A 24,189-nucleotide genomic window follows, 5' to 3' on the forward strand; every position below is an offset into this window, starting at 1 on the left:
TAATGAGGCTGTGAACTTATTATCCAAAAAAGGTGATGGGGAGGTGGTGTCGCGGTGACGGGGGAGGGGTTGGGTGGTCCGATGACTGTGAGGCAGGGGGGAGGGAGCTTGGTGGGTCAGGTGAATGGGTGTGTGTGTGTTTTTTTTTTTTTTTTTTGTCTTGAGTGTGTAAGGATTGTCCTTTTAAGGTATTTTTCCTTTGTGTCAATTAGGTAAATTCACAAATTAATTAAGTTTTGAGGGTGTGCAAAAAGAAAAAAAAAAGTGCAAATAACAGCTCTCATTGGACGATGTCTGCAAGATGTTATAAGTTTGGGTTGCTGTTGTGGGTGTAAGGTTTGGCCTAGTGTTTTTATTCCATATTAAAAAGGTTAAACATGTGTTTATAGAGAAATTTCAAGTGACATCTGTTCTGAAAATGCTCATTCATTAGCAAAACTCAACAGACTGTATAAGTAATTTGGGAACAATCTCCATTTTCAAGCATGATTAATGTACTTCTCTACCTTTAGATGCCACTTGATATCACCTTCTCTTCATAAACATACGTGGGTTTTGATAGTAATTGCCCCAAAATAAGATTGATGTAAAATAATTATGAGCATTCACAAGTTCTAAGATTTACTTATATGTTAAATTGTGGGGTTGATAATTTGTTCATGAGCTCAATATCTATTTGAGTACAGAGTACCTGAATCTGGAAATGTCTTAAATCATGAGATATCTGCAGAAAAAGAAGAAACAAAAAGATCAATTCAGCCAATGACCAAGGAAAAAATTTCAATTTTTTGCATGTTACAGAAAGAAATTAACTTAATTACTTCCCAGCATGCATCACCATATGTTTCTCTTAGAAAAGCCATTGCTAGAGCTTTTTTCCCAGAACCAGATGGTCCAGTAAACAAAATATGAGGACAGATATTATCAATTACCTACAAATTCAACAAAGTATGAGATATAAATTATGAAGGAAAACTGATATATATGAACAAGACCTGCATGCAGAATACACAAAGCAAATGAACCACAATGCATGCATTAATAAGGGAAATCAGCTAATATATATGAAAAGAGAATTTTAGAAAATTGCATTCCAAAATGACTGACAAGTTGCTTGAGAAGTTGAGCTTCTTGTTTGTGGCAAGTGAATCCATTCAAAGAACCCGGCCGATGCTTATCAGCCCAAAACTGTCTGACATTTTCAACCACAAATGCCTTCTCAATGTATGCAGTTTCATTAAATGTTGGAGGACGCTCAGGTGATTTTGTTTTCTTGCAAGACCCCTTTCTCATACAAGCAAACCATGCCTGAGTTTCGCTCTCTAGCTGCTGAGGCTGGCTAGAATATATATGCAGCAACTAATGACCAATATTTTGAAAAGGGATGCGAGAAACAAAACTTGTGAACCACAAACATTGGCTTTGGCTTTGTGTTGTATACAGATTACAAACTTGGATATATAGATTTGATGTATTTTCGGATAGATCATTTTGAGTTCCCTTTTCTTTTACCATTTATCAAAAAAGACAAAAAAAAAAAAAAATCACTTTTACCCAAGTTTATTTGGCAATGATGATCTCTTTAGCCATTTAAAAAATGTATATGAATTTTGTGAATGTGACATATTTTATTTGGCTTTTTTTTTAATAAATAGGGAAGAGAAGATTGAACTTGGGTGCTTGGGGAGTAATTATATTGCCCTTCTAATTGAGCTACTTTAAAAATTGCACATTTCACATAGGCTTGAAATAACCAATATTAAATTTTATAATTACAATGGATTCATACAAGGTCATAGGGAGGTCAATGTGTCAATTGTCACAATAACTTTTTATATTTATCTTTAAGCATATAAAAAGTATTAATTTTATATGTTGCCTCTTTTTTATAGGTTGCACTCATGAGATTTAGAGAAATTTTTTGAAACTCTAAAAATATCATTTATTTAATAAAACTAGCTATTAAAAGTGCATTATTTAATAATAAATTAATTCATTAAATTATTTCATAACAAAACAGCTATAGTTTGATCGATGTCATGTTAATTACATGTGCCAATAAGTCCACTAAATTGTGTAATATTTTTTAACACTTTAAATGTGATTTCTTAAAGAAAAAGTGATCGTCAATCACTTTTACATGATATGTAAGTCATAATAAACTTATTTTTCTAACTTATAATAACTAAATATCAATTTGTGTTGGGATGAAATAGTGTAAACACTACCAATATAAGTGCTTTAAAAAAATACTATCAATTAATGTAAAGAAAAACTTGAGTTGATATGAAATGATTCATTATTGATATATATATTTTAAGATATTGGAAGAAATTAAAATAAACTATAGTTGTTAGGAGTTAAAACTCGCTCCCAATGAGTAAATTAAATTCCTAGCTACGCCACTGACTCACAGATAACTGTTATAACTGTGAGTGCTCATCAAAAGAAAGATAGAACAAGATAGAAAGAGAGAGACAGAACAACAGAACCTTGACGGCATATCTTAGACTGACGAATGGCCACTGATCCTTTTATGAAAGGTTTGAGTAGAGTTATACAACATCGAGCATGGTCAATATATATCTTCTGAGGATCACCATATCTAAGATGTAGCACTAGCTAGTTTGGCCAACCAACCATGGCCACATCCACAACAGTACTTATTGGTATCCTTCTAATCACACATTGCTAACTCAATATCATCGTAAATTTTTGTTCAGAAATGCAGCGAATGCAATACTCCTCTTAGCTTTTTTCGGTCGTTAGTACTCGGATTATTGCTTTTGGGTATTATTTCTTTTGGGATCATGAGCATGGGAAGTACCTTTGTCAGCGTCTAGTTGAATGATTATAGTACTTTGCAAGAAAAAACCATTCCTTACAAACGGCAGCAAATCGAACATGATGTATCAATCTTCTTAATTAGAGATGGAGGCAGTTTTTTTCTGGTCCAAGAGATGGCCGGAGACAGTTTGTGAATATTGAAAGAAAGTAAGAAAAAAGCCAGAGAATTAAAAAGAAAGCTTAATGAATTGTAATTGAAAGGGAGTGACCTTCTTATATAAAAAATTTAGAAAAAATCCATTAAGGATTAGGAAATTATAGTCTCATAAATATAAGGACACGAATTCGATCTCTATATGGATGTTACTTCCTAGATGACTATTGAGGAGGTCTGTGTGGGCCGAAACGAGCCTAGAAAACTTGCCGTCCTTGGCATTATCAACTTGAAAAGTGAATTCTGTTAATTGTGGAACTCCTATATCTAAGATAGAGGGTTGACCCAAAAAAATTAAAAATGGGGCATGACTCCTGCTGCAACCGCACTCGGGTAGACTCATTCCGTAGTGTTATATATTACTACAAGAAATGTGAGCAAAGTTCATCCTCATTGGTGATATAGAATGAGATGACAATTGGAGTAATAGGGACTGAAGTGCTTCGATTTTAACAAAAAATGGTAGCAATTGAGCAATAGGGACTAAAGTTCCCAATTATCACCCCATTTTGTGCCATCAATAAGAGGTGCTTTACTTATATTTCTTGTAGTGTATCCTAGGATATTGTTGTGGGTGTAGGGTTTTGCCTAGTGTTTTTATTTCATCATAGTAGAAAATTAAATTAAAAATGTGTTTTATAGGCCAACTGTTTTTGTCATGTGTGTTTCAAATGAAAGTATATATATATATATATATATATTTTTTTTTTCCTATATGGTCATATGATCGATATTATACAATGCATGTAAGCGGCTGAATATGGTGGAGGTCGGATAAATGGCTGCAAATTATACTGTCATTCTCAAATATATAAAATCTGGATCTATGCACCTTAATTTTATAAGGGTTCCACTCCATTTGACAATGAACGTATTAGAAGGAATTGAACTCTATTCATTTTTTAATTCTCCTTCACCATTTTGACAAACTCCAAAATTAACTAAATCGTAATTTAATAAAGAGGTTTTGACTAATTAATAGGGTTTAATAGACTTTTAAGCTACCAAAAAGACCGCCCGCAGAGGTTTTTCAATTTTTTATTTTGTAATAAGAGATGCATTTTATTAAATTAAGAGGAGTCTAGTCTAAGTACAATGCATCAGAAAGCCAATTAGGCAACAAATCCATCCATGAACTTACACCAACATGCTTGAGAGCATATCGAGTAAGAAGATGAGCAACCCTATTTCCTTGACAACGGCGAAAAGAGCAACGTGCATTCTGGAAAGTCGCCATGCAAGCCTTGACTCGACGTTGATAGTTGGAACCGCCGCTTCTGCATCCATCTCAAGAATCACCTGCTGCAACCCCAAATCAGAAGCAAGCTGTAAAATCCGCTGCGAGCTAACCACCCCACCATCGACATTTATCTTCGATCAGATTATTCACCAAACCCGGCTCAGGTTGAGAACCAATGCATTCGTAGCTCTAAAATCAGCCTCATACTTCACTAATCTGGTATAGGAATCAAGTGGCTCTTCAACAACACCATTATGCTCCCATTCATACGCAAATTCCATACCCCCCAACAAACATAAGCAAAATCTTGTAATTCAGATTGGAAGAGAACCGTTTGTGCATACCTGCAAAGGTCCGTGAAGGTGCCGCAGAGAGAGGCGAGCAACTCCAGACCTTACGAGCAGCAGAGCAGCCCCAGATCGAGTGTGTGAAGCACCGACTCCGGTTTTTTACTGCATCTGATGGGTTTTCACCACATGGGAGAATTTCATTGCAACCTCTCCACAAAAAAGTTTTAATTGTAAACCCCATAATTAATTTCTTCCAAAACGAGCTATTTGCCCGCGAATAACGTAAGCCAGTAGCCACTTTTAACATTAATTAATTATAACAGCCATTCTTTGTATAGTGCCAGATTAACATATATATCTCCTTGCTGTAAGTGACCCAGGGGATACTTGCTATCGTATCGGCCTCATCAATCCTGAAATGGTTGTATAGAATCTCATAATTCCACGACCCCGACGGGCTAATCAAATCACAAACTATCAATTATACATCAAAAACCCATAAACTCTAAAGCATACTCTTACGTACATTATCACACACACAAATAACCCCTAAAAATAGGAAACAATTATTGTAATATATTGCACCTTTTAGTTTTATTATATTAACTGCAACTGTGGTGCAAGTGCAACACTGCAGTGCAGTTACACAAGAAAGAAAGGAAGAGCTAGCTTTTGAATGTTTTTTAGGATATTTGTCAATCCTTGCTGAAGTTTTAAAAAAAAAAAAATTACAAAAGCATTTTTACCATCTACAGTAACAAGTACATCTACAGTGCAAGATTTCCTCTTGCTTTGGCTAGAAGCAAGAGGAAATCGCTTTCCGAAGTAGCTTAATGAAAACAACTTTGAAATACGCAAATCAGCCACGTACAAATCTGATTACAAAGAATCAACTATATATATATATGCCAGGGAAGCTTACAAGTAAGCTCTTTTCTGAATTCAATAATTTATTCACTTTCATATGTGATATAGTTAAAAAGTTAGGTTCTGAAGTCCTCTGCTATAAGACTGTAAGAAACTCCTTTGGAGAATGACATCTGACCCACAAAAGCATAGCAGTAGTAAAGCATTTCCATTGCATAGTTGTCACTTAATTTGCCAAAACTTCATTTTACTTTGATGACAAGGAGAAGTACCTTAGGTGGTCTCATATATTTTAAAGCTATATATTCCTTTTTCTTAACGGTAAAGCCTAGCAGTGCATTTGGGGTTTAATTAGTTGGTGCATATATGCATGTACCTTCCAAACATACCCTTTATCCATTTTAAAAATATGAGGTTTCTGAAATCCTCTCCTTGGTTTATAGCAATCCCAGCCTTTAAGTCAGTCAAAGGCAATGTGAGTCCCTATCAGTATTTTGCTTCCAAGGTTTCATGTACAACCCCTTCACTACATGCAATTCCTACCTAATGAGCCACAACCCATTTAACAAATTAATAGTAGTGCACCCTTTACAAGTTTTCATATGCATATAAATATTTGACATCTTTGATCTTCATGCCTCATCTCATAAACACCACAATTGAAGTTGTGAAATACAACAGAGAAAATGGCAAGCAGCTGCAGGAACAGATTCTTCACTTGGTTAGCGTTTGTTTTCTTTGGGTTTCTTGGGTTAATCACTTCCCCAGCAGAAGCTGCCATAAAGAAATACCAGTTTGATGTGAGTTATTTCAATGCTTTTTGTTTTTGGAAAAAAAAAAAAAGAAGAAGAAGAAATTGAAAAAGTTAGAAGTCTGTGGTTTCCATTTGATGATAACATCCTTTGTGTTTTCACAGATCCAAGTGAAGAATGTGAGCAGATTGTGCCATGCAAAACCCATTGTTACTGTAAATGGAAGGTTTCCGGGGCCTACCATCTATGTCAGGGAAGGAGACAGAGTTCTTGTCAATGTTACAAATCATGCTCAATATAACATGTCAGTTCACTGGTAAGAATTAAACTAGTTAACCAATGGAATCATGGAACTGTTCTTTTGGGTCACATTGTTTAACATGTTATATTGTCAGACTCTCAATCTAAACCATTGATCATGTAGAACCAATCTGCAGACAACATAAGGTGTCATATATCTAGTGAAAATTAACATGGTATATCTCATTGACATTGGTTTATATTCTTACAGGCATGGATTGAAGCAGTATAGAAATGGTTGGGCTGATGGACCAGCTTATGTAACACAATGTCCCATCCAGACTGGAAGTAGCTACACCTATGACTTTAATGTAACAGGCCAAAGAGGAACCTTATGGTGGCATGCGCATATTCTTTGGCTAAGAGCCACCGTCTATGGTGCAATTGTCATCATGCCTAAACCAGGCACCCCATTTCCTTTCCCACAGCCAAACAGGGAAGCTGAAATTATACTAGGAGAATGGTGGAATGTGGATGTGGAAAACGTTGTCAATCAAGCAAACAACATGGGCTTGCCACCAAATTCCTCAGATGCACACACCATTAATGGCAAGCCAGGGCCATTGTTTCCATGCTCCGAGAAACGTAAGCAAACCCTTTTAAGCAAACTCCAGATGATTTTTATTTATTTTTCATTTTTTTTATACTGATATTGTGCTTATGTTCAAAACTATGTCGTTGTTTTGGACACAACCACAATATCAGCCCAAAGGTGGTTGCCATGCAAAAGTTCTAATTCCAATTTTGTTCTGTTTTCCTTGGTTTAGATACATTTTCAATGGAGGTTGAGCAAGGGAAGACATATCTCCTGAGAATCATCAATGCTGCTCTCAACGACGAGCTTTTCTTTGGCATCGCCGGTCACAACCTGACAGTGGTGGAGGTTGATGCAGTTTACACAAAGCCATTCACAACCCAAGCCATACTAATTGCACCAGGCCAGACCACAAACGTTCTGGTCCATGCCAATCAAGCGGCAGGCAGATACTTCATGGCTGCTAGGCCTTTCATGGATGCTCCACTTGCCATAGACAACAAGACAGCCACAGGCATACTCCAATACAGAGGCATCCCCAACACTGTTCTTCCAATCCTTCCCCAATTGCCTGCTCCTAATGATACAGCCACTGCTTTAAGCTACAACAAGAAACTCAGGAGCTTAAACACTCCAAGATTTCCAGCAAATGTGCCTCTCAAAGTTGACAGAAACCTCTTCTACACCATTGGTTTTGGCAAGGATTCTTGCCCAACTTGCCTTAATGGAACAAGATTTGTTGCTTCCTTGAACAATATCTCTTTTGAGATGCCCCAAGTTGGGCTTTTACAATCCCATTACTTCAATGTCAAAGGGGTGTTCAAAACTGACTTCCCTGATAAGCCACCAACACCTTTCAATTATACTGGTGCACCACTCACAGCCAATCTTGGGACTACCTCAGGCACCAGACTGAGCAAGATTGCCTTCAATTCGACAGTTGAGCTGGTGTTGCAGGACACCAATCTTCTTACAGTGGAGTCACATCCATTCCATCTCCATGGATACAACTTCTTTGTTGTTGGAACAGGGATTGGGAATTTTGATCCTGCAAAGGACCCAGCTAAGTACAATTTGGTTGATCCTGTTGAGAGAAACACAGTTGGAGTTCCCACAGGTGGTTGGACCGCCATTCGTTTTAGAGCTGATAATCCAGGTACGATGACTACATTTACTGACCATATTACTAACTACATTATTTTAAGTAATGCTGAATGTGTAAATAGTTCAATAAAACTATTTACTAGCTACATTCTTGATCACATCTATCACATAAATAGAATCCATGTTTATTTATTTTATTATTATAACTTTGATTCTTGTTTGAATTTCTAGGGGTTTGGTTCATGCACTGTCATTTGGAGCTTCATACCGGCTGGGGATTGAAAACAGCATTTGTTGTAGAAGATGGACCAGGCTCAGATCAATCTGTTCTGCCTCCACCTACTGATCTTCCACCATGCTGATGATGCATGGACCAGGTTCAAATTAATCTGGTTTACATTGGAGTTCCACCTACTTACACTTCTTGCAAAAAAGTTGCGGAAGGTTTCTTGAGGATACAAACAAATACCAAAGCAAATCAAAAATTCAATTTGTGCGCTGAAATTGTAACAAATACACCCATACTATGTAATAATTGTTTTCTTCCATTATATTTCTTATAAATGATCCTGGAAAGATTAATATAACCACTGTGCATTTTCATTCTGGTGCATCTTTACATTGCCACTTTCTTGAATTTCCATCTGGACCAAACATGCATCTGATCGTAATGCAAAAAGGGATAAGCTTTATCCTCTTCAGTTCATGCAGGAGCTGCACTTCTTAGAATGTACTATTCAACAATTCGTATCCGGAATAATGCTATCCTAATGGATGCATTAATGTTAAAGCTCAGATAAACTTACAAATATATGCGAGCATAGAAGCTAGAAAAGAGAAAATCATAAGCAAACCCACAGAAATGATGCAATTACAATAATTCTACCATGCACATCATTCGGCTATTAGGACAAGATTATGATCAAATCCTGACACAGCTTGTAAAACTTCACAACCCTCTACAGAGTCTAGCAAAATTGGTTCAGCTTCATCACAGGAGCTTCCTAACCCAAGCCTTCCATTCTTGCCACAACCCCAAACCCACACTTCTCTCTTGGATGTGAGAGCAATGGAATGCACACGCCCTCCCGACACTGATACAGGAATTTCCCCTTCCAATCCTTCAACCATCAATGGAATATTATGTGGCCCACCCCTTCCGAGCTGAGAGGTCTGATTCCACCCCCATGTAATAATGCCTGTGGCCCCTCCTATAAAATGTGATGATGGAACCTGGCAAATTGCCAAAGAATGGCCAAGCCCTGATGCTATAGACGTGGGACGGAAGCTTATGTCAACAGGGAACAATCCCAAATCTTGTTTTTCCCTGCCCAACTGACCATATATGTTGCTCCCACAGCTTAGTAGTGTTCCGTCACCTGAAACTGTAAAGTTAGAACATGCATGCACACATAAATATCTATATCAGCATAAGCATATGAACGCACACAACACTACCTACCACAAAGAATTAATGAATGATCAAGACCACATGCAATGTCTACAACCTCAACACAATGTAGTTCTCTCACTAAACTAGGTTCCCAAATTATTGGCATGTTATTCTCCCTCGCCATTCCTTCTAAAACCAGCTTCTCAGCAGCTTCCAGTGTTGAACTTGACAGTTCCCTATTATTCAACTCTGCAACTGATTCCAGTGGAGATGTCTCCAAAGATTCTGTGATGCTTCCTAACCTACTATCAGCTGAATAACCCCAACCAAACAATTTTCCGTCCTCAGTCAGTGCAAGAGCATGCCCCCAACCAAATGATACCTGCCAAAGAACATTTGTGCTCCAAAAACTTCCTTCTTATGAAGTAAACAACATTCAAGCAACCTAGACAAAGCTCTTACAATTTATTATCTATTTCTGGCCAATTGCGAGTCAATAGTTGTACATAGCTTAAGCATAAGAGTGCACCTTAATTATTTTCTCTCCTGCAAGTGCTTCGACTCTTGAAGGCACCACAGCCTCCATGACTTGCTTTCCAAGACCAAGCTGGCCACGCTTTGACTTTCCCCAAACCCACAAAGAACCATCGTCTCCAATGGCCACAGAAACGACACCAGATGCAGATGCAGCACAAACTTTGACTTGATCCAACCCGGTTACTCTCTTTGGTTCATTCCATGAATCTCTGCCAATAACAAAAGCTTAAAATGCAGTAATTTACCATAACATAATTCATATTAAAGGCTGATAGGAACTAGTTAAACAAAAACTCTAAGTACGCTCATGATCATTCATTAGTGAGACAACTATCACCAACTCCATTCAAAAGAGGCTTCTCATTAGAACCCGAAAAAAGAAAAAACGCATTTTCTTGGTTACACATGGCCATACATACAAAACATAGTACTGCAGCACTGTTGCAAATTATCATAACTATGTCCATTTACTCTTATTTTTCAAAGTCTTTTCAATATAAGACTCCTTCAAAACAACACAAGCAAAACATATGGATTCATCATTCATGGAAATGGTTAAAAGGGTCCATCTGAGTTGTTTCTTAGAGCTCAAAGAAGCTGAAATGTTTCAAGCTTTACAAAGCATAGCACTGCACTACTGTTATAAATTAACATAACTATGTCCATTCACTCTGATTCCTCAAAGCCATTTTCTCCATAAGACTCCTTTAACACAACACACAAGAAAAACATATGTATTCATGGAAATGGTGAAAAGGGTCAATCTGTGCTGTTTCTTAGAACTCAAAGAAGCTGAAAAGTTTCAAGCTTTACCTGGGAGAAGGAGACCCGCGGCCGAGCTGGGCTTCGAGGTCTCGGCCCCAAGCCCAGAGCTGGCCCTGAGAAGTGACGGCGAGGGAGTGGTAGTGTCCGGCAGTGACGCTGGTAATATCAGATGGCAGAACGGGGACCCGAGTGGGCTCGTAAGCGTCCACGCCAAGGCCCATTAGGGAAGTGGGCAAGCCCAGAGCGCCATGGCTGCCATCCCCAAAGCTCATCACTACGCCGGTTCTGCTGCTCATGCGACATCTTTGTAAGCTTTGGACGATCACACTGACTGCACGCCGATCCGTCAGCAGCGATCCCAGTCCCAGCATCGATTACATATGAAAGTTCGTTTGAGAAACTCGATTGATTGGTGGTTTTGTTCGGCAATTGTTTTGGCTGATGTTGGGCTGATGGAGCCTAAAAATCGTGTAGGTGGCAGGCCTTGTTCATCATGGCCCATGGGCCTTGCAACACACCACCACTAAGCTAACGGTGGTGGTCTTTGGACATCCCATTTCTTTGAACACCAGTGCAACACCCATATTCCACAAAAAAAAAAAAAATGCCACCCATATTTACAAATTTGCTCAAATGAAGGACAAATTTTTGAGTAATCATGAGACACGGGAAAAATTATTTTACGTAACCGTAACACCACATGACATAATGACGTAGTGTTACCAATCTACTAAAATTATAACATGTGAATTTTTTCTAAATTTTATGGGGTTTTTTTTTTCTTCTATATTTTAAGGATTTTCCTAAATTTTAAGATTTTAAAAATTAATTATTATATACGTATTATAATTTGAATAAATTGATGACACCACGTAATCATGTCACGTAGTGTTACGGTCACACATTACTCTTAAAACAATTTAAACTACAAAAGCTAAAAGATAAAATATAGAACCAAAAATTACAAAAGGGTTGCAAGTACCTTCTTCTTGCCTCACCCCAACTCCCTACCCTATCCTACCCCTTTCCCTCACCCGACTCTCCTCGCAAACTCCCCTCTCTTTATTTCTCTCTTTGACCTCGGCGGTCTCTAGATTGAATTATATGAGTCAGGCTAATGGTTCAGGACTGGTCTTGAGGTCTGAAGGTAGGCGAACGAGGCAGCGACATTAGACTCCTAAATGTTGAGGACCAAATATACTTATATACTATGTTAGGTTCAAGTAAATATATATAAAGGGTCAAGGGTCCCATTCTTGTGGTTTACCTCAGGCCATCAGAATCACAAGCCGGTCTTTACTACCATACTTGGGAGAGTTGGAAATAAATTAATTGGGTCGGCCAACGGGTCGATGTTGGGCCAAAAAGGCCTGAACAATAGAAAGTCCAAACTTGCCCGACCCACTACCACACTTGGACCGACCATTTGAACTGGATTTGAAGCCCAACAGGTCATGGGCCACGGTTCAAATGGTGAGGTTGACATTAACAAGCAGCCGACAAGAAGAATATCCGAATTTTGATTTGGATACTGGGCTTGGGTGGTGGTGGCGCCCAGTGAGTCTCACGAGCACTCATCGAAGATTATATGCAATGGAACCACACACTCAAACCAACAACCAAACCGCTCGAACAAGATGGCGATGGTTTCTATGCTCATTTCACTCCCTACCTTGTCTCCTCCAAATGTTCGCCGAGTCAACCGGTGAGTTTCTTCTCTCCTTGTACTCGGTAATTCTTCAGCTACTTGTAAATGTAATTCACAAAACACACTCTCACACAGGAATTGGCAGGCCCCAAAGAGGTCGTCTGCTATGGCTCTTGCAAGCGCCAGCAAAGAGGGTGCTACTTCGGGAGTGAGAATTGGAGAAGGAGAAGGCAATTTGCCCAAGGTTGTTTTGACTGGAGCTAACGGCAGGTACATTGTAGCTGAATTCACATATGCAAAGGGAAATTTGACTTTTTGATTCTAATCGATCATTGAATATGTTGCACAGTGTACTGATTGTTGGTTGTAGCTGAATTCTCATAAGAAATGGAAACTTTGACTTTTTCATTCTAATGGGTCATTGAATATGTTGCTTGCAGTGAGGCAGATTTATATCTATTTGGTGGGTGCATTACATCGTGGAAAGTCCCAAATGGGAAGGACCTCCTTTTTGTTCGACCTGACGCTGTGTTCAACAAGAAAAAGCCAATCAGGTTGTCTTGGATGTGTGGATTTATTTTCTAATATAATTTGGTTTCCTTTTTGTTTAAATTTGAGTCATTTAAGGCAATGAACTTAAATTCGTGTAGAATATGTGAGCTAAAATGAGAACAATTTAAATGATCATTCACAAACCTCACTTGGGTAGTTGTCTTATGCTAAAAATTAAGGGTCTGAAATTCCTTTGATTTATTTGTTAAAGAGCACGTCTTGGATGAACAAGAGCATGTGTCTTTGAATGATCTTGTTGCCTAAAAGCTTGGGATTTTCGTCAGATACTGACTATATCTCTCTTGGGATAGTGGAGGCGTTCCACATTGTTTCCCACAGTTTGGACCTGGCCCCATGCAGCAGGTACGTTCCTCTGTTTCTGTTCCTATATCCACTAGTAGTATCCTCATTCTTTGTGTCCTTTTTTTTTTTGGCCAATTCTTTCTTTGTGTCTTTAAAGTTATGAGTTCAGTCAATTTTTAGTGAGCTATCGGATACGTCATTCTAATGCGTGCAAATTAAAAATCCCAGACGCTTAAACCTTAAGCAAAATGGATATTTCTTTGATATAGACTACTAGGATTTAAAGTTTGATAATAGGTTTGATTGATATCTTGGTAAATGTTGTTACAAAATCACACTGCTTAATGTGATATGGCAGTAGTGACTTGTTGCTGTCATTAAGGATTCCCTTCTGGAGATCCAGATCTTTGTTGTGGCTGCATTATATATATCACTGCATTGTTCAGTCTTTTGATATTCTTCTGAGGCTTGGAGATGTTTATTCAATTAATAGCATGGATTTGCAAGAAATCTGGACTGGTCCATCATTGATTCTGAAAATAAGGAAGGAGATCCTGCCGTAACTTTAGAACTAAAGGATTGTCCTTACAGTCGTTCCATGTGGGATTTCAGCTTTCAAGCTTTGTACAAGGTCAGTTGCACAAAACTATGTTAGACTACATGCATAAATGGTAATTGGGTAATTGATTTTCTTGACTACTCCATATAATATTGCATTCTGCATAATGCATATTGGAAAACAAAACTTCTAATGCGTTCTACTGGTTGCAGGTCACTTTGCAAACAAAGAGCCTTGCCACCGAACTTGTAATTAAAAATACAGACAGCAAGCCATTTTCATTCAGTACCGCATTGCATACATACTTTAGTGTAAGTATAATCAATTTATGCTCAGGGATTCAGTTATTATTCTGGCATAACCAAATTACGATATTATATTTTGTACTTTGGTTGAAAATTAATTTTTTTTTTTAAAAAGAGGCAGGGTTGAAGTGTCATTTGGGAAGGAAATAATTTAGATATAAAAAAAAGGCAGAAAGAGAACTAAAGATTGATAGAATCTGGAAGGTAATGAATCATAGAACAAAGATTAGGGTAAATTCATATATTGTTTCTAATAACTCCAAAGTCTGAAAATAACTAGGAATCATACCCTCAATATACATGAAGACATTTTGAAATTGGTTGCATTACATTCCACGGATGAATGATTGTAAATCATTAACAGTTTAGCCTTTATCACGCAGGCTTCTGTATCAGGGGCATCAGTTAAAGGTTTGAAAGGCCGCAAAACACTGAATAAAGATCCTGATCCTAAGAATCCACTTGAGGGAAAGGAAGAAAGGTCTGTATTATTTTCATGGCATACTTTCGCATGACAAAAGTGAAATGAACTCAAAATTTGCTTTATGTTATAGTCTATTGGTTGGGTAAGATAAGGTATTTGGGCAGTAGGTTTTATAAATAACATGCTTTTATCCTAGCTTATTCATTTTATGAAATATCTTAACTAATGTTTTGGCAAAGGTTATTATGCATTTTCTGATTGTTATCTTAATGATGACACAGGGATGTAGTCACTTTTCCTGGATTTGTGGATTGCGTATACCTGGAAGCCCCTAGTGAGTTGCATCTCAATAACGGCTTAGGTGATATAATAACTATCAAGAACACGAAGTGAGTGTGAATCAAAGTTGATTGGTTGGCAAGATTTTTATCAACGTGTCTTTGTTTCACATATTTGGCTCCCCTGTCATTTTTCCCCATGTAGTTGGACGGACGCTGTTTTGTGGAACCCACATCTGCAGATGGAAGCATGCTACAAAGATTTTGTTTGTGTGGAAAATGCACAGGTAATATACTTCTCTGTTTCTTCGGTAGTGACTATATGAACTTGATCAAAGAATGGGTGTGTCAATGTGATACTGTCTGCCTGCATTGCTAATGTAATTTAGACAGTACTCATCAGAGTGCTAAATTTATTCTATTTTTCTGTTAAACTTAAATTGTCCATAATTTAACAGTTGGCAATGCACTGTTATGCTAATTGAACAATCTTTAAATATTCTCCCTCATGCATCATATCATAAATTATATACTGACTGTACCTCAAAAATAATCTCTCTCTCTCTCTCTCTCTCTCTCTCTCTCTCTCTCTCTCTCTCTCTCCATGGTCATTTCAGATTGGAAACGTCCAGCTAGAGCCCGGACATACTTGGATTGCTACACAACATCTTAGTGTCAACTGAAGAGTGGCCGATCACTGTTATTCAATTTTGTAGAAATAAGACATCATATAATTTTTATTTGAGTCTTTTATTTGGTGTTATGCAAAGCTTTGAAGCTACAAAAGCAAGTAAGGCTTACTAATAATGGTTGATCCTGTATATGCTTTCATTCTGAATATAATGTTTCCTTTTCAATTGATGGAGAAGAGCAAGAAGGGTGCCATTATGTTTCCTTTGAATCCAAGAATTGCTTAGTTGCCATTATGTTGCTAATTAAGTGGTAGAAAATATATGAACTTTTAAATTGAGGACAGTGAATAAACTTGTGAACGTTAAGGCTTCAGATGATTTATCAGTTTGACAATAGATAGAATCATAATTTTCCATTTCATTTCACGGCTTTGAAGTTGTATTATTGTTTGGACCAGAGACTCATAGTTGGAGAAAGTTCACACTGATTTACTGATTTTCTTACCTAATTCACTAGAGGGACCCAAAACTGAACGCAAATGGCAGAGAGAAAGATACACATAGAAGAAACAAACCAAATAAGCTTAAGGGAAAAATAACTCATCAGAAGAAAGTTTCAAATGCTTAACTCAGTTAAGCAATTCTACCTCATTAACATGTGCTGTCAATTACAGAACCTCACAATGCATTAAGAGAAGTACTCTACCTATCTAGACCTATGAATCAAAAGAAACTATATCCAACAAGGCAACAAACCTAGAACCCCTCTATGAGCAATAAAGCAGTATCTAAACCACTCTATGAGCTCAGAAAGCTCAGTAAGAAGACGTGTATTCACAGACCTAGAATCCCTCAACACTACTCAGCCACTCCAGTCAATCAGTCATCATAAAATACTCTGACTCTGCTCTGTTCAAGAAGCTAAAGTAGAAATGACACACACCAGAAGTATAATCAGCACAACAGCCCAAACCCAGTAAACCCAATTCTTATTCTTCTTCTTCATCTGGCTTGCATAGTAAAGACTGTTTGTGCCACCACTGATAAAATTTCCTGCAGTGGCAACATTCTCTTCAATGTTGTCTATCTGTTCACCTTGTGTCTCAACCAGAACAGCCATGTCAAGAAACACCTGATGAAGCTTAGTCAGACTCCTCTGAATATCCATCACTGCCTCATGTCTAACTTTGCTCCCCATATCCAACTCTGTCTTCCCCTCAAACAATTGAACTTTCACACTACCCGAAATCATCTTTTCGATCACCTCCTCGGAGGGTAACTCACCCATTGCGCTGTAGTACCTCCTTCTGAGATCCTCCTTGTGATCCGAAACAATCTTTTCTCTCAAAGACTGGAAATCGTTCATCATATCCCTCAGCTTGACTCTCAAGCCAGCAGTGATGGATATCCTAGTCCGGTCAACAGTGCTCCCTTCCTTATAGTCCTCGGACATTTTTCGACTGATCACATTGGACTTATCAAGCGCTTCAAGCCTTGCCTTGACAATCCTGGCTTTGCGAAGCACTGCAACCATGTCGGACTCCATCCTGTCTCTAAGCCCGCGAAGAATCTTGGTACTGTGAGTGGACTTTGCCTCTTCATTCAGGCTCTGAAGATCATATAAGAGATTGGTGATCTCTTCCATATCTGCCTTGACTGCATTGACTTCTTGAAAAAACTGAGAGAGGTTTTCCTGGTCTGAGGGGTTGAGTTGGCCTGCTTCAACATCAAGGTCCGCTTCCAGGTCCTTCTGTGCCTGTTTCTTCAGTTCCACATAATTTAAGAACGACTTTGTCATCAAATCATTCATCTTTGCAAAAATATTGCAAAACCCACCTGCAAAATTGTTCAGAAAAATTAAACTTTGCATAGAAATGCGCTTATTGATAAAGCAAGCAATACGAAAACCCAGTAGAAATTGAAGAAAGATTCACTGAGTAGTACCCTCATAAAATTCAAGAATCGAATCCGCTTCTCAAGATGACCGCACTTCTTCTTCGTTACTACTCCAAGAGATCTAAAATTCACAGAGAACGGCCATGAGAAGTGAGACAGAAAAAAAGTTAATGAAAAAGCGCAACAAGAAAACGCATCAGCGATAGAAACCCATCAGTTTCAGAGCCGTAAGAATTTAATAGAAACATTAAAAACCAAAACCCACGAAGAATATGTACAGGAATCCACCAATTTTTTAAAAACCCTTGAAATTTCAAGGTTTAAGACCCATTAGAAACCAAGAAATGAGAGTGGAAACAAAGAAATAGAAAGTGGGGTTTCGTGAAAACCTTGATATGATCGATGGGTCTCTGTTTCTAGCCGAAAATCTTTTGTCTCGAACTGTCGCTGTGATATTGACGTTCGGGTTTCGGGGATGAGTGATCCGAGTCAGAGAAGAGAGAAGAAGGAACTCGCCGATGAATGCGCGAGAGAGAGAGTGAGTGAGAGGAGGGTTCGCAATCGTTCGGGTGGGTGGGTTTGTTTGACGGAGTTCCTTATATAACCGCCTAAAATTCAAATTCTCGTCGATGATATATAGCCGTTTATTTATTTTTTGAAAGGCGGTGGGCATGGTTGTGCCCTACGTTCAAACGATGCCGTTTTATGCAGGTGTTACTTTGTTAGTTAAAACGGTTTTTATCATTTCCTTTTTTTGTCTTTATCTATTCCTCAAAAAACATGATATATTAATCAAAATAATTACAAGATTGGTTAAGCTTTAATTTTCTCCCACCTATGATGATGGACCTCCAACTCATTGGCCAATATTTATATGCTATCATTTACTAGAAATCATATTGCGCATCAAATTATTGATTGTTCTTAACCCACTGCCTAATCGGCTAATCCCACTCTAACCTTTTTTTTTTTTTTTTTTCTCAATTGGTATGAATCGTATGATTAGTGTTCTTTTTATCAATATTAGTATAACACTATTGGATAATCATAATGCAGTTTATCAAGCCTTCATATTATAAGGAGACCAGTGTTTTCATATTAAAAGAAAAAACCTTCATTATTTTTTCCGCAATTATAAGGAGACCAGTTTTTTTCTCAATTTTTCTTTTCTACAACCTTTACAATGTGAATATGCCAAAGTGATTGCTACAAAAGACAACTTCAAGGAGCCTGTTCTTGATCTTATTTCCCGACCTGTTCACCCTCAAGCCTTCCATGTGACACATTACAACTAGTTTCAAGTACATTTACAGAAATAAGATCTTGGTTTATGCCGGCTGTTGATTATTGATCTTCTCTGCCTCAAGCTTCCTTAATGTTGTTGAACTAAGCTTATCTCCACTATACTCTTCAGAAACTAGATCTACAACTTCAACCTGCACAAGGGGATGCACAAAATTAAGGCCTAATCATCATAATGATTTTAAATAAAAAAATGTCTACTTTTGATATGTTAATAAAACCAACTCAAACCTTAAGTTGTGAAAGGCCTCTGTCAACTCTCTTCTTATTAACAGACAGCCCACCTGGTAAAGTCTCCTTGCTGCCAGAAACCAAATCTAGAATTAATGAAGAAAAAACTCCTCTACGAAGGAGACTCAACAATGAGTTTTATGCCCGATACAGGCCGAGGTAACTCAACATATTCCCTTTTTCAAAGGTAATCAACTCAGCCCAGTTCAGAGCCAGACTGATCAGTTTTAAATATTAAAGCAGGTGATGATCTACTTCAAAGTGCACCTCAAGATTCAAGAGAAGACAAACATGTCAAGCTTTACATGTACATTTTGATACAGTTCTACACAAACATAATCACAGAAGTAAAAAGACCAAAAGAAAATATGTAAATATGGAACAAACCTGACAACAATTGCCTCCAAATTTTCATCAACTATTGAGGGGCCATAGGGGTCTGTGATGGGTTCAACTTGCACTGCCAACCCCTGCTTGACAGACTGTGTTCATATTGGCAAGAGATTGAGGACCAGAAGTATCAGTATAAGACATAAGAGGAAGAAAGGGTTTTCTATGACACAACCATGCCATGGGAAAACCTTACAAAAATTATTCAATGCATCACCCCTAAGGTAGCATGGTTGATGGTCCATGTGTTGCCACCTAGTCCATTTTCAATAAGCTTTACCAACAATGAAATACTTGCAAAGGCCACCTCCTGAAATTGAGACATAATGAGATGGGTATGGGTATGGACGTATGGTGGCGGATCACATGAACCTGTTCGAACCCACAATCTCAGCTACAACAGGGTGAAACACATTGTATAAAGGAATAAATTCATGAACTGCTTGCTGACTCACTATAACAACTACAATAAGATAAAGTTGCACTTGGATATATGGATTTAAACTGAAGGATTTAGAACTAATTAGTTTTAAATTGTTTGCATCAAATGTTTAAAAAAAGATATCTAAATATCTCTAGATAGATGGAGAGTTATGATCCATTTTAGTTATGGATTGAGAAGTAAACTTTATTGATTATACTACTGAGTATTTGAAATCCACCATATTTCAAATAGTCAACCACATGTGGATTTCATGAACCTAAAAATTAATACTTCTGAATTCTCATTAAACCATTTCTACTAAAAGAGCAATCCAAATATCTTCTTCTAAATTCACTAATCCAATTCGAATATAAACAAATTCCTTGAATAGAATACCTTGATGTAATTTTCAACATTATGCATCCTTTCCTCAATGGGTTGTATCATATCAGCAAACTGCCAAAGTGGAAACAAAAACCACAATATCAATATCAAATCTACTTTATGACCTAAACCCATGTCTTCCAATCTCCCACACACTAGTTTAGCTTGCCATATCTTACATATATGAATTAAAGTTTTCAAATTGCAATTCAACATAAACCCACCAAATTCGTAAAAAGCTGAATGAGTATTGAATCAAACCTGTTTTTTAGCCAACATGGGTCCGTCGCAAATTCCAATCACAATCCGATCCCTTGCCAACTCCGCCGATGCCTGATTCCAATTTCCACCACACCGTTCATTTTCAGCATTTTGAAATTCACAGACCCAACCATGAAAACCGAAAGAAAAGATGGAGAAAGAAGAAACCTTGAGAAAAAGGCGGTGACCGTCGTGCAATCGGTCGAAGGTGCCGCCGAGAACCACCGCTCCATATGTATTCGGCGGAGAGAGCTTGGGACTGACCAGCGAGTCCTCCAAAGTCGCCATTTTGACGCGCGAAATGGGTTTTGGGAAGTAGTTGGGGAATGAAAATGCAAATATTTTTTTTTTACCGGGAAACACAATTAATTGTTGCCTTTTCAATCTCAGGATATGTTAGGCAACTTAGGTTAATCACAACCATTGATATGTCTGGAAAAACATCACTTGTTTTGTTTAGGACAAATGGCTCAAAAACATTACTTTATGTACAATGAACCTGGATGTTTTGCTGAGAAGTGGGATTTTTATTATTTTTTTTCTTGAAACATATTGTTATAAAATAAGAGAGCAGAGATGAGAGAATTAGAGTGATTTTTCTATTAGCATAAGACCTATAAAAAGACCTTTATTTATAGGCACTATGATAATAGAGATATGCTCCCACCAAAGTCCCATGTTTTACATGGGATTAAACTATATAATTATCAACATAATTATTTTCTAGACAAAGTATTTACACTTAAAACGACATAATTGAGAGTCAAATTTGGATCTAAAATAACCTATTTTTTAATATAAGTACAATAACAGCGTAAACAATAAGGAACATGACTCTTTTCTTTTGTTGGGTTGTGACTTGTGAGTTCAAACTGAAATTTATCTTAATTTATCTTTTTTTTGCTGCCTCGTTACTGTTGGAACTTAGAATACATTTACACTATAACACATTACCTGTGTTATACCCAATGATTCTCACCCCTTTTTTTAGTGTTTGTGTTAGGTAGAACTAGAACAAAGCTTCCCTACCAGAAAAGCAACTCCATTGTCCAGTTTGATTAGGCCTCGCTATCATAATTTCACAAGCCATCAAATAGTATGTCATGAACTTTAGGGCAATTGTGCCGCATGTACGTAGTATGTGTGCTTATTTCAAATAAAGTTTATAGTTTATCAAAGCAAATAGAATACATAGCACTATAGCACTTGGTCACTATATACGTGGTACAATTGCCCATTCAAAGCAAACTTTAGAAGATGCATGAAACAACCTTTGTTTTCAATGTGATACATATTTTGAGTTCTAAAGCTTTTATAAAGATAGGATTAAATATAAAAATGATCCACGAATTTTACATTGATTTTCAATTTGATCCATTAATTATAAAAAGTGTCAATTTTATTCACGAATTTTCCAAGTTGTACTTAAGCAATACAAACGACAACTTCCATAAAAAAATTAACGGAATTGGTCACATGAAAATATAATGAACAGACTAAAATGCCCCTCAAAATGTGGTTACTTGCTGTACACATGACGAGTTTCTATTAATTTTTTTGATGAAAGTTAACGTTTGTACTGTTTTGATACAACTTAAAAAGTTCGTGAATCAAATTGACACTTTTAAAAAAAAAAATAAACTTTGTTATTGACATTTGCTGCACTAAGTGAACTGAAATGTCAACTCATTTATAACCTCATAATTTGGTATGTATATACCCTGGTGAAATTACTCAATGAGGTTCCCATTGCCACAACACCAGCAGGTACAGACATCAAGTGACGATGCTACAAAAACAATCTGCATTTGCAGAATTTACACCTGCTTAACTGTAGCAAAACAATCTTTCAAGAAATAGTCAAGCTGTGAAGAGTATAGGTCGGGGAAAGTCCTGAAGTGGTCCACATGGGGGGATAAGCCGAAATTAAAGGACCTTACAATTCTACCCATCCTCCTTTGCTCCTCCATGAACAACTCGATTGACTGATATGGAACCATTTTATCACCAGTACTATACAAGTAAAGCTGCGGACAATAAGGAGGGTTTTTTGAGAGGATGAACTTTAACTTTGTGAACCTCCTGCAAAAAAAACAATAAATAATCACTAAAGTCAATTATCTAGGAATTACAAGCTGTCTAATTCAAAACAAATATGGAGACAAATGTTAGAACACTTAAAGAATACCTACTTATTCACATGAGGCAACTTTAGAGTAACTGAGAACAGCTTCTCTAATACCAATAGAAGCATGGTTTCAATTATTAGAGGTTTCTCTTCTTCTTGCATCTTTGACAAGTTTATTGCACGTCCAGACTCATCATTTAATTCTCCAGCCTTAACCGCAGGGCTTATTAAAGAGCTGCGTTTCATCAAAATTGCAGCAGAAAATCCCGCTGCCCACACCTGACAAAGTTAAAGAGAGTTATAGTTTGCACACATTACCATCAATGCTAAGCAAACAGCATCCTCTTAATTAGAGACACATAGCTCAAGTTGAACTCAAATTGAAAAAATAATCATAAGAACATAAACAGTCTATAAAAGCAATTTATAGTTGACCAATTAGATTAAAATACATTCCTCAGATTCGATTAAGTACAGTACAAATTCAAATGAAACATGACACACAACTGAATCACCAAGAAAAACTACATTGCAGGGTGCTATGTTCCATCTAATGAGGAGTGAGCCATTCAGCTTCTACCAAATTGGGGTGATGCCATACAGCAAATAACTCTATTTGATTAAACGTTAACCAATCAAAAGCATATGAAACATTCAATTTAAGCAAACAAAACCATTCAATTTCCAGAGCATGTCAATATTTCAAATTTCTGATAAAACCATGAACAAAAAGACCTTTGTATCAAAAGGGTCCCCTGCTCCTGAATCAACAACACACCCTTTAATCTTCTTCACCACATCTTGTCTACCCTGCAGAATGTCAAGAATGGCACCATACCTGCAAACAATTAACAACCATAAACAAAGAGTAATACAAAGCACATTTTCAAAGCAAATACATGAACAAAGAGTACCTACACAAGCCAACCCGTATAGCTAAAAGTGTGAAAAAGCAAACACCGTTCTCTGCCATCCTCTACCCTCTCTGAGACCCACGAAACGAGCTCGTCGGCCAAAGCCAAAACCCGTTTCTCAACTCGGTCCCCAAAATCGAACCAGAGTACCTCCCTCACATCGACAACGAAGGTCACAGCGTGAATGCCCCTCGAATTGTACCACTCCACGTACCTCCTCAGGTGGTTGGTCTTGGCCCCGAGCCAACCCAGCAAGACCACCGTCACTTCACGCTTTTGGGCTCCGAAAGCACCCGCATTACCATTAATGCCACTCTGGAAAGCTCGGTTCCATGCGAATACGCCGTCGTTTGAGTGAGAGAGAGAGTGGTTGAAGTGGCTGAAATGGTTGATCAGGAATGGAGAGTAAAGAGGGAAGATTAGGGATTTGAAGGGGTTAGGGTTCGTGGAGAACGAGGACTGTGAGTGTGCGTGGGAAAGGGAAAAGGGTGCTCTTCGAACGACGCCGTTTTGGGGGAAATTGGGAAATGAAAGTGAGGAACTTGAGGAGCGATGAAGTTTGGGAGAGAAAATGAGAGCAGGCGACATCGTTTTGGTGAAGAGGTGGCGATTGAGACTGAGAATTCTCGCGGGGTTTTCCATGGCGCAAATCTCCGATTCGGAGTCTGAAAAACGGTTGGAGTTGGCTTATAAAGTTATAAACGAAGGGGTCGCTTCGGGATTATCGACAAAACGACGTCGTATAACTGGAACGACGGACTTATAGCTTTTCTA

General features: G+C 37.7%; 6 protein-coding genes across 7 annotated transcripts; 2 read left to right on the plus strand and 4 right to left on the minus strand.

The window, feature by feature from the left end:
- Window positions 1-6,061: 6,061 nt before the first annotated feature.
- LOC147284684 (laccase-11-like) lies at window positions 6,062-8,459 on the plus strand. Of its 2 annotated transcripts, none has more exons than XM_086243019.1 (5): window positions 6,062-6,198; window positions 6,315-6,466; window positions 6,662-7,035; window positions 7,218-8,141; window positions 8,321-8,459. In XM_086243019.1, the coding sequence occupies exons 1-5, from the start codon at window positions 6,085-6,087 to the stop codon at window positions 8,449-8,451; spliced, it is 1,695 nt and encodes a 564-aa protein (XP_086099145.1). In that variant the 5' UTR covers window positions 6,062-6,084; the 3' UTR covers window positions 8,452-8,459. The 2 variants fall into 2 exon arrangements, with proteins under 2 accessions (XP_086099145.1, XP_086099146.1); XM_086243020.1 differs by having other exon boundaries at window positions 6,315-6,454.
- Window positions 8,460-8,500: 41 nt separating this feature from the next.
- RUG2 (Regulator of chromosome condensation (RCC1) family protein) lies at window positions 8,501-11,155 on the minus strand. The gene is made up of 4 exons (XM_086243021.1): window positions 10,833-11,155; window positions 10,012-10,228; window positions 9,552-9,864; window positions 8,501-9,468 (listed from the first exon to the last, which is right to left on the minus strand). The coding sequence occupies exons 1-4, from the start codon at window positions 11,153-11,155 to the stop codon at window positions 8,984-8,986; spliced, it is 1,338 nt and encodes a 445-aa protein (XP_086099147.1). The 3' UTR covers window positions 8,501-8,983.
- A 1,202-nt stretch (window positions 11,156-12,357) lies between these two features.
- Window positions 12,358-15,754, plus strand: LOC147284686 (Galactose mutarotase-like superfamily protein). Its single transcript, XM_086243783.1, has 10 exons — window positions 12,358-12,489; window positions 12,568-12,702; window positions 12,873-12,986; window positions 13,296-13,347; window positions 13,781-13,918; window positions 14,059-14,157; window positions 14,535-14,632; window positions 14,857-14,964; window positions 15,059-15,140; window positions 15,471-15,754. Exons 1-10 carry the CDS (start codon window positions 12,422-12,424, stop codon window positions 15,534-15,536), a joined length of 960 nt encoding a protein of 319 aa, XP_086099909.1. The 5' UTR covers window positions 12,358-12,421; the 3' UTR covers window positions 15,537-15,754.
- A 644-nt stretch (window positions 15,755-16,398) lies between these two features.
- SYP112 (syntaxin of plants 112) lies at window positions 16,399-17,295 on the minus strand. Its single transcript, XM_086244894.1, has one exon. The coding sequence runs from the start codon at window positions 17,293-17,295 to the stop codon at window positions 16,399-16,401; it is 897 nt and encodes a 298-aa protein (XP_086101020.1).
- A 1,176-nt stretch (window positions 17,296-18,471) lies between these two features.
- On the minus strand, window positions 18,472-20,897 carry COAD (4-phosphopantetheine adenylyltransferase). The gene is made up of 6 exons (XM_086244895.1): window positions 20,542-20,897; window positions 20,374-20,445; window positions 20,125-20,184; window positions 19,302-19,396; window positions 18,915-18,984; window positions 18,472-18,817 (listed from the first exon to the last, which is right to left on the minus strand). Exons 1-6 carry the CDS (start codon window positions 20,659-20,661, stop codon window positions 18,710-18,712), a joined length of 525 nt encoding a protein of 174 aa, XP_086101021.1. The 5' UTR covers window positions 20,662-20,897; the 3' UTR covers window positions 18,472-18,709.
- A 1,098-nt stretch (window positions 20,898-21,995) lies between these two features.
- Window positions 21,996-24,083, minus strand: LOC147284689 (alpha/beta-Hydrolases superfamily protein). Its single transcript, XM_086244781.1, has 4 exons — window positions 23,420-24,083; window positions 23,237-23,339; window positions 22,566-22,780; window positions 21,996-22,455 (listed from the first exon to the last, which is right to left on the minus strand). The coding sequence occupies exons 1-4, from the start codon at window positions 24,055-24,057 to the stop codon at window positions 22,191-22,193; spliced, it is 1,221 nt and encodes a 406-aa protein (XP_086100907.1). The 5' UTR covers window positions 24,058-24,083; the 3' UTR covers window positions 21,996-22,190.
- Window positions 24,084-24,189: the final 106 nt, after the last annotated feature.

Source organism: Dryas octopetala, chromosome 5 (assembly GCF_963921425.1).
Source record: "Dryas octopetala chromosome 5, drDryOcto1.1, whole genome shotgun sequence".
Taxonomy (NCBI): domain Eukaryota; kingdom Viridiplantae; phylum Streptophyta; class Magnoliopsida; order Rosales; family Rosaceae; genus Dryas; species Dryas octopetala.

Bases quoted from the DNA above. Each gene is read 5' to 3' on its own strand.
- LOC147284684 (XM_086243019.1), top strand. From the start codon at position 6,085: ATGGCAAGCAGCTGCAGGAACAGATTCTTCACTTGGTTAGCGTTTGTT. The intron at 6,199-6,314 runs GTGAGTTATTTC...GTGTTTTCACAG, and splicing joins TAAAGAAATACCAGTTTGAT to ATCCAAGTGAAGAATGTGAG. The intron at 6,467-6,661 runs GTAAGAATTAAA...ATATTCTTACAG, and splicing joins TATAACATGTCAGTTCACTG to GCATGGATTGAAGCAGTATA.
- RUG2 (XM_086243021.1), bottom strand. From the start codon at position 11,155: ATGCTGGGACTGGGATCGCTGCTGACGGATCGGCGTGCAGTCAGTGTG. The intron at 9,865-10,011 runs GTGCACTCTTAT...GTTCTTTGGCAG, and splicing joins CAGGAGAGAAAATAATTAAG to GTATCATTTGGTTGGGGGCA. The intron at 9,469-9,551 runs GTAGGTAGTGTT...TTACAGTTTCAG, and splicing joins TCATTCATTAATTCTTTGTG to GTGACGGAACACTACTAAGC.
- LOC147284686 (XM_086243783.1), top strand. From the start codon at position 12,422: ATGGCGATGGTTTCTATGCTCATTTCACTCCCTACCTTGTCTCCTCCA. The intron at 12,703-12,872 runs GTACATTGTAGC...TGTTGCTTGCAG, and splicing joins TTGACTGGAGCTAACGGCAG to TGAGGCAGATTTATATCTAT. The intron at 12,987-13,295 runs GTTGTCTTGGAT...CTCTTGGGATAG, and splicing joins AACAAGAAAAAGCCAATCAG to TGGAGGCGTTCCACATTGTT.
- SYP112 (XM_086244894.1), bottom strand. From the start codon at position 17,295: ATGAATGATTTGATGACAAAGTCGTTCTTAAATTATGTGGAACTGAAG.
- COAD (XM_086244895.1), bottom strand. From the start codon at position 20,661: ATGGCGACTTTGGAGGACTCGCTGGTCAGTCCCAAGCTCTCTCCGCCG. The intron at 20,185-20,373 runs GTTTGATTCAAT...CCACTTTGGCAG, and splicing joins CCATGTTGGCTAAAAAACAG to TTTGCTGATATGATACAACC. The intron at 18,985-19,301 runs GTTTGTTCCATA...GGTTTCTGGCAG, and splicing joins TTGGAGGCAATTGTTGTCAG to CAAGGAGACTTTACCAGGTG.
- LOC147284689 (XM_086244781.1), bottom strand. From the start codon at position 24,057: ATGGAAAACCCCGCGAGAATTCTCAGTCTCAATCGCCACCTCTTCACC. The intron at 23,340-23,419 runs GTAGGTACTCTT...AATTGTTTGCAG, and splicing joins AGCTATACGGGTTGGCTTGT to GTATGGTGCCATTCTTGACA. The intron at 22,781-23,236 runs GTCTTTTTGTTC...TAACTTTGTCAG, and splicing joins GGGACCCTTTTGATACAAAG to GTGTGGGCAGCGGGATTTTC.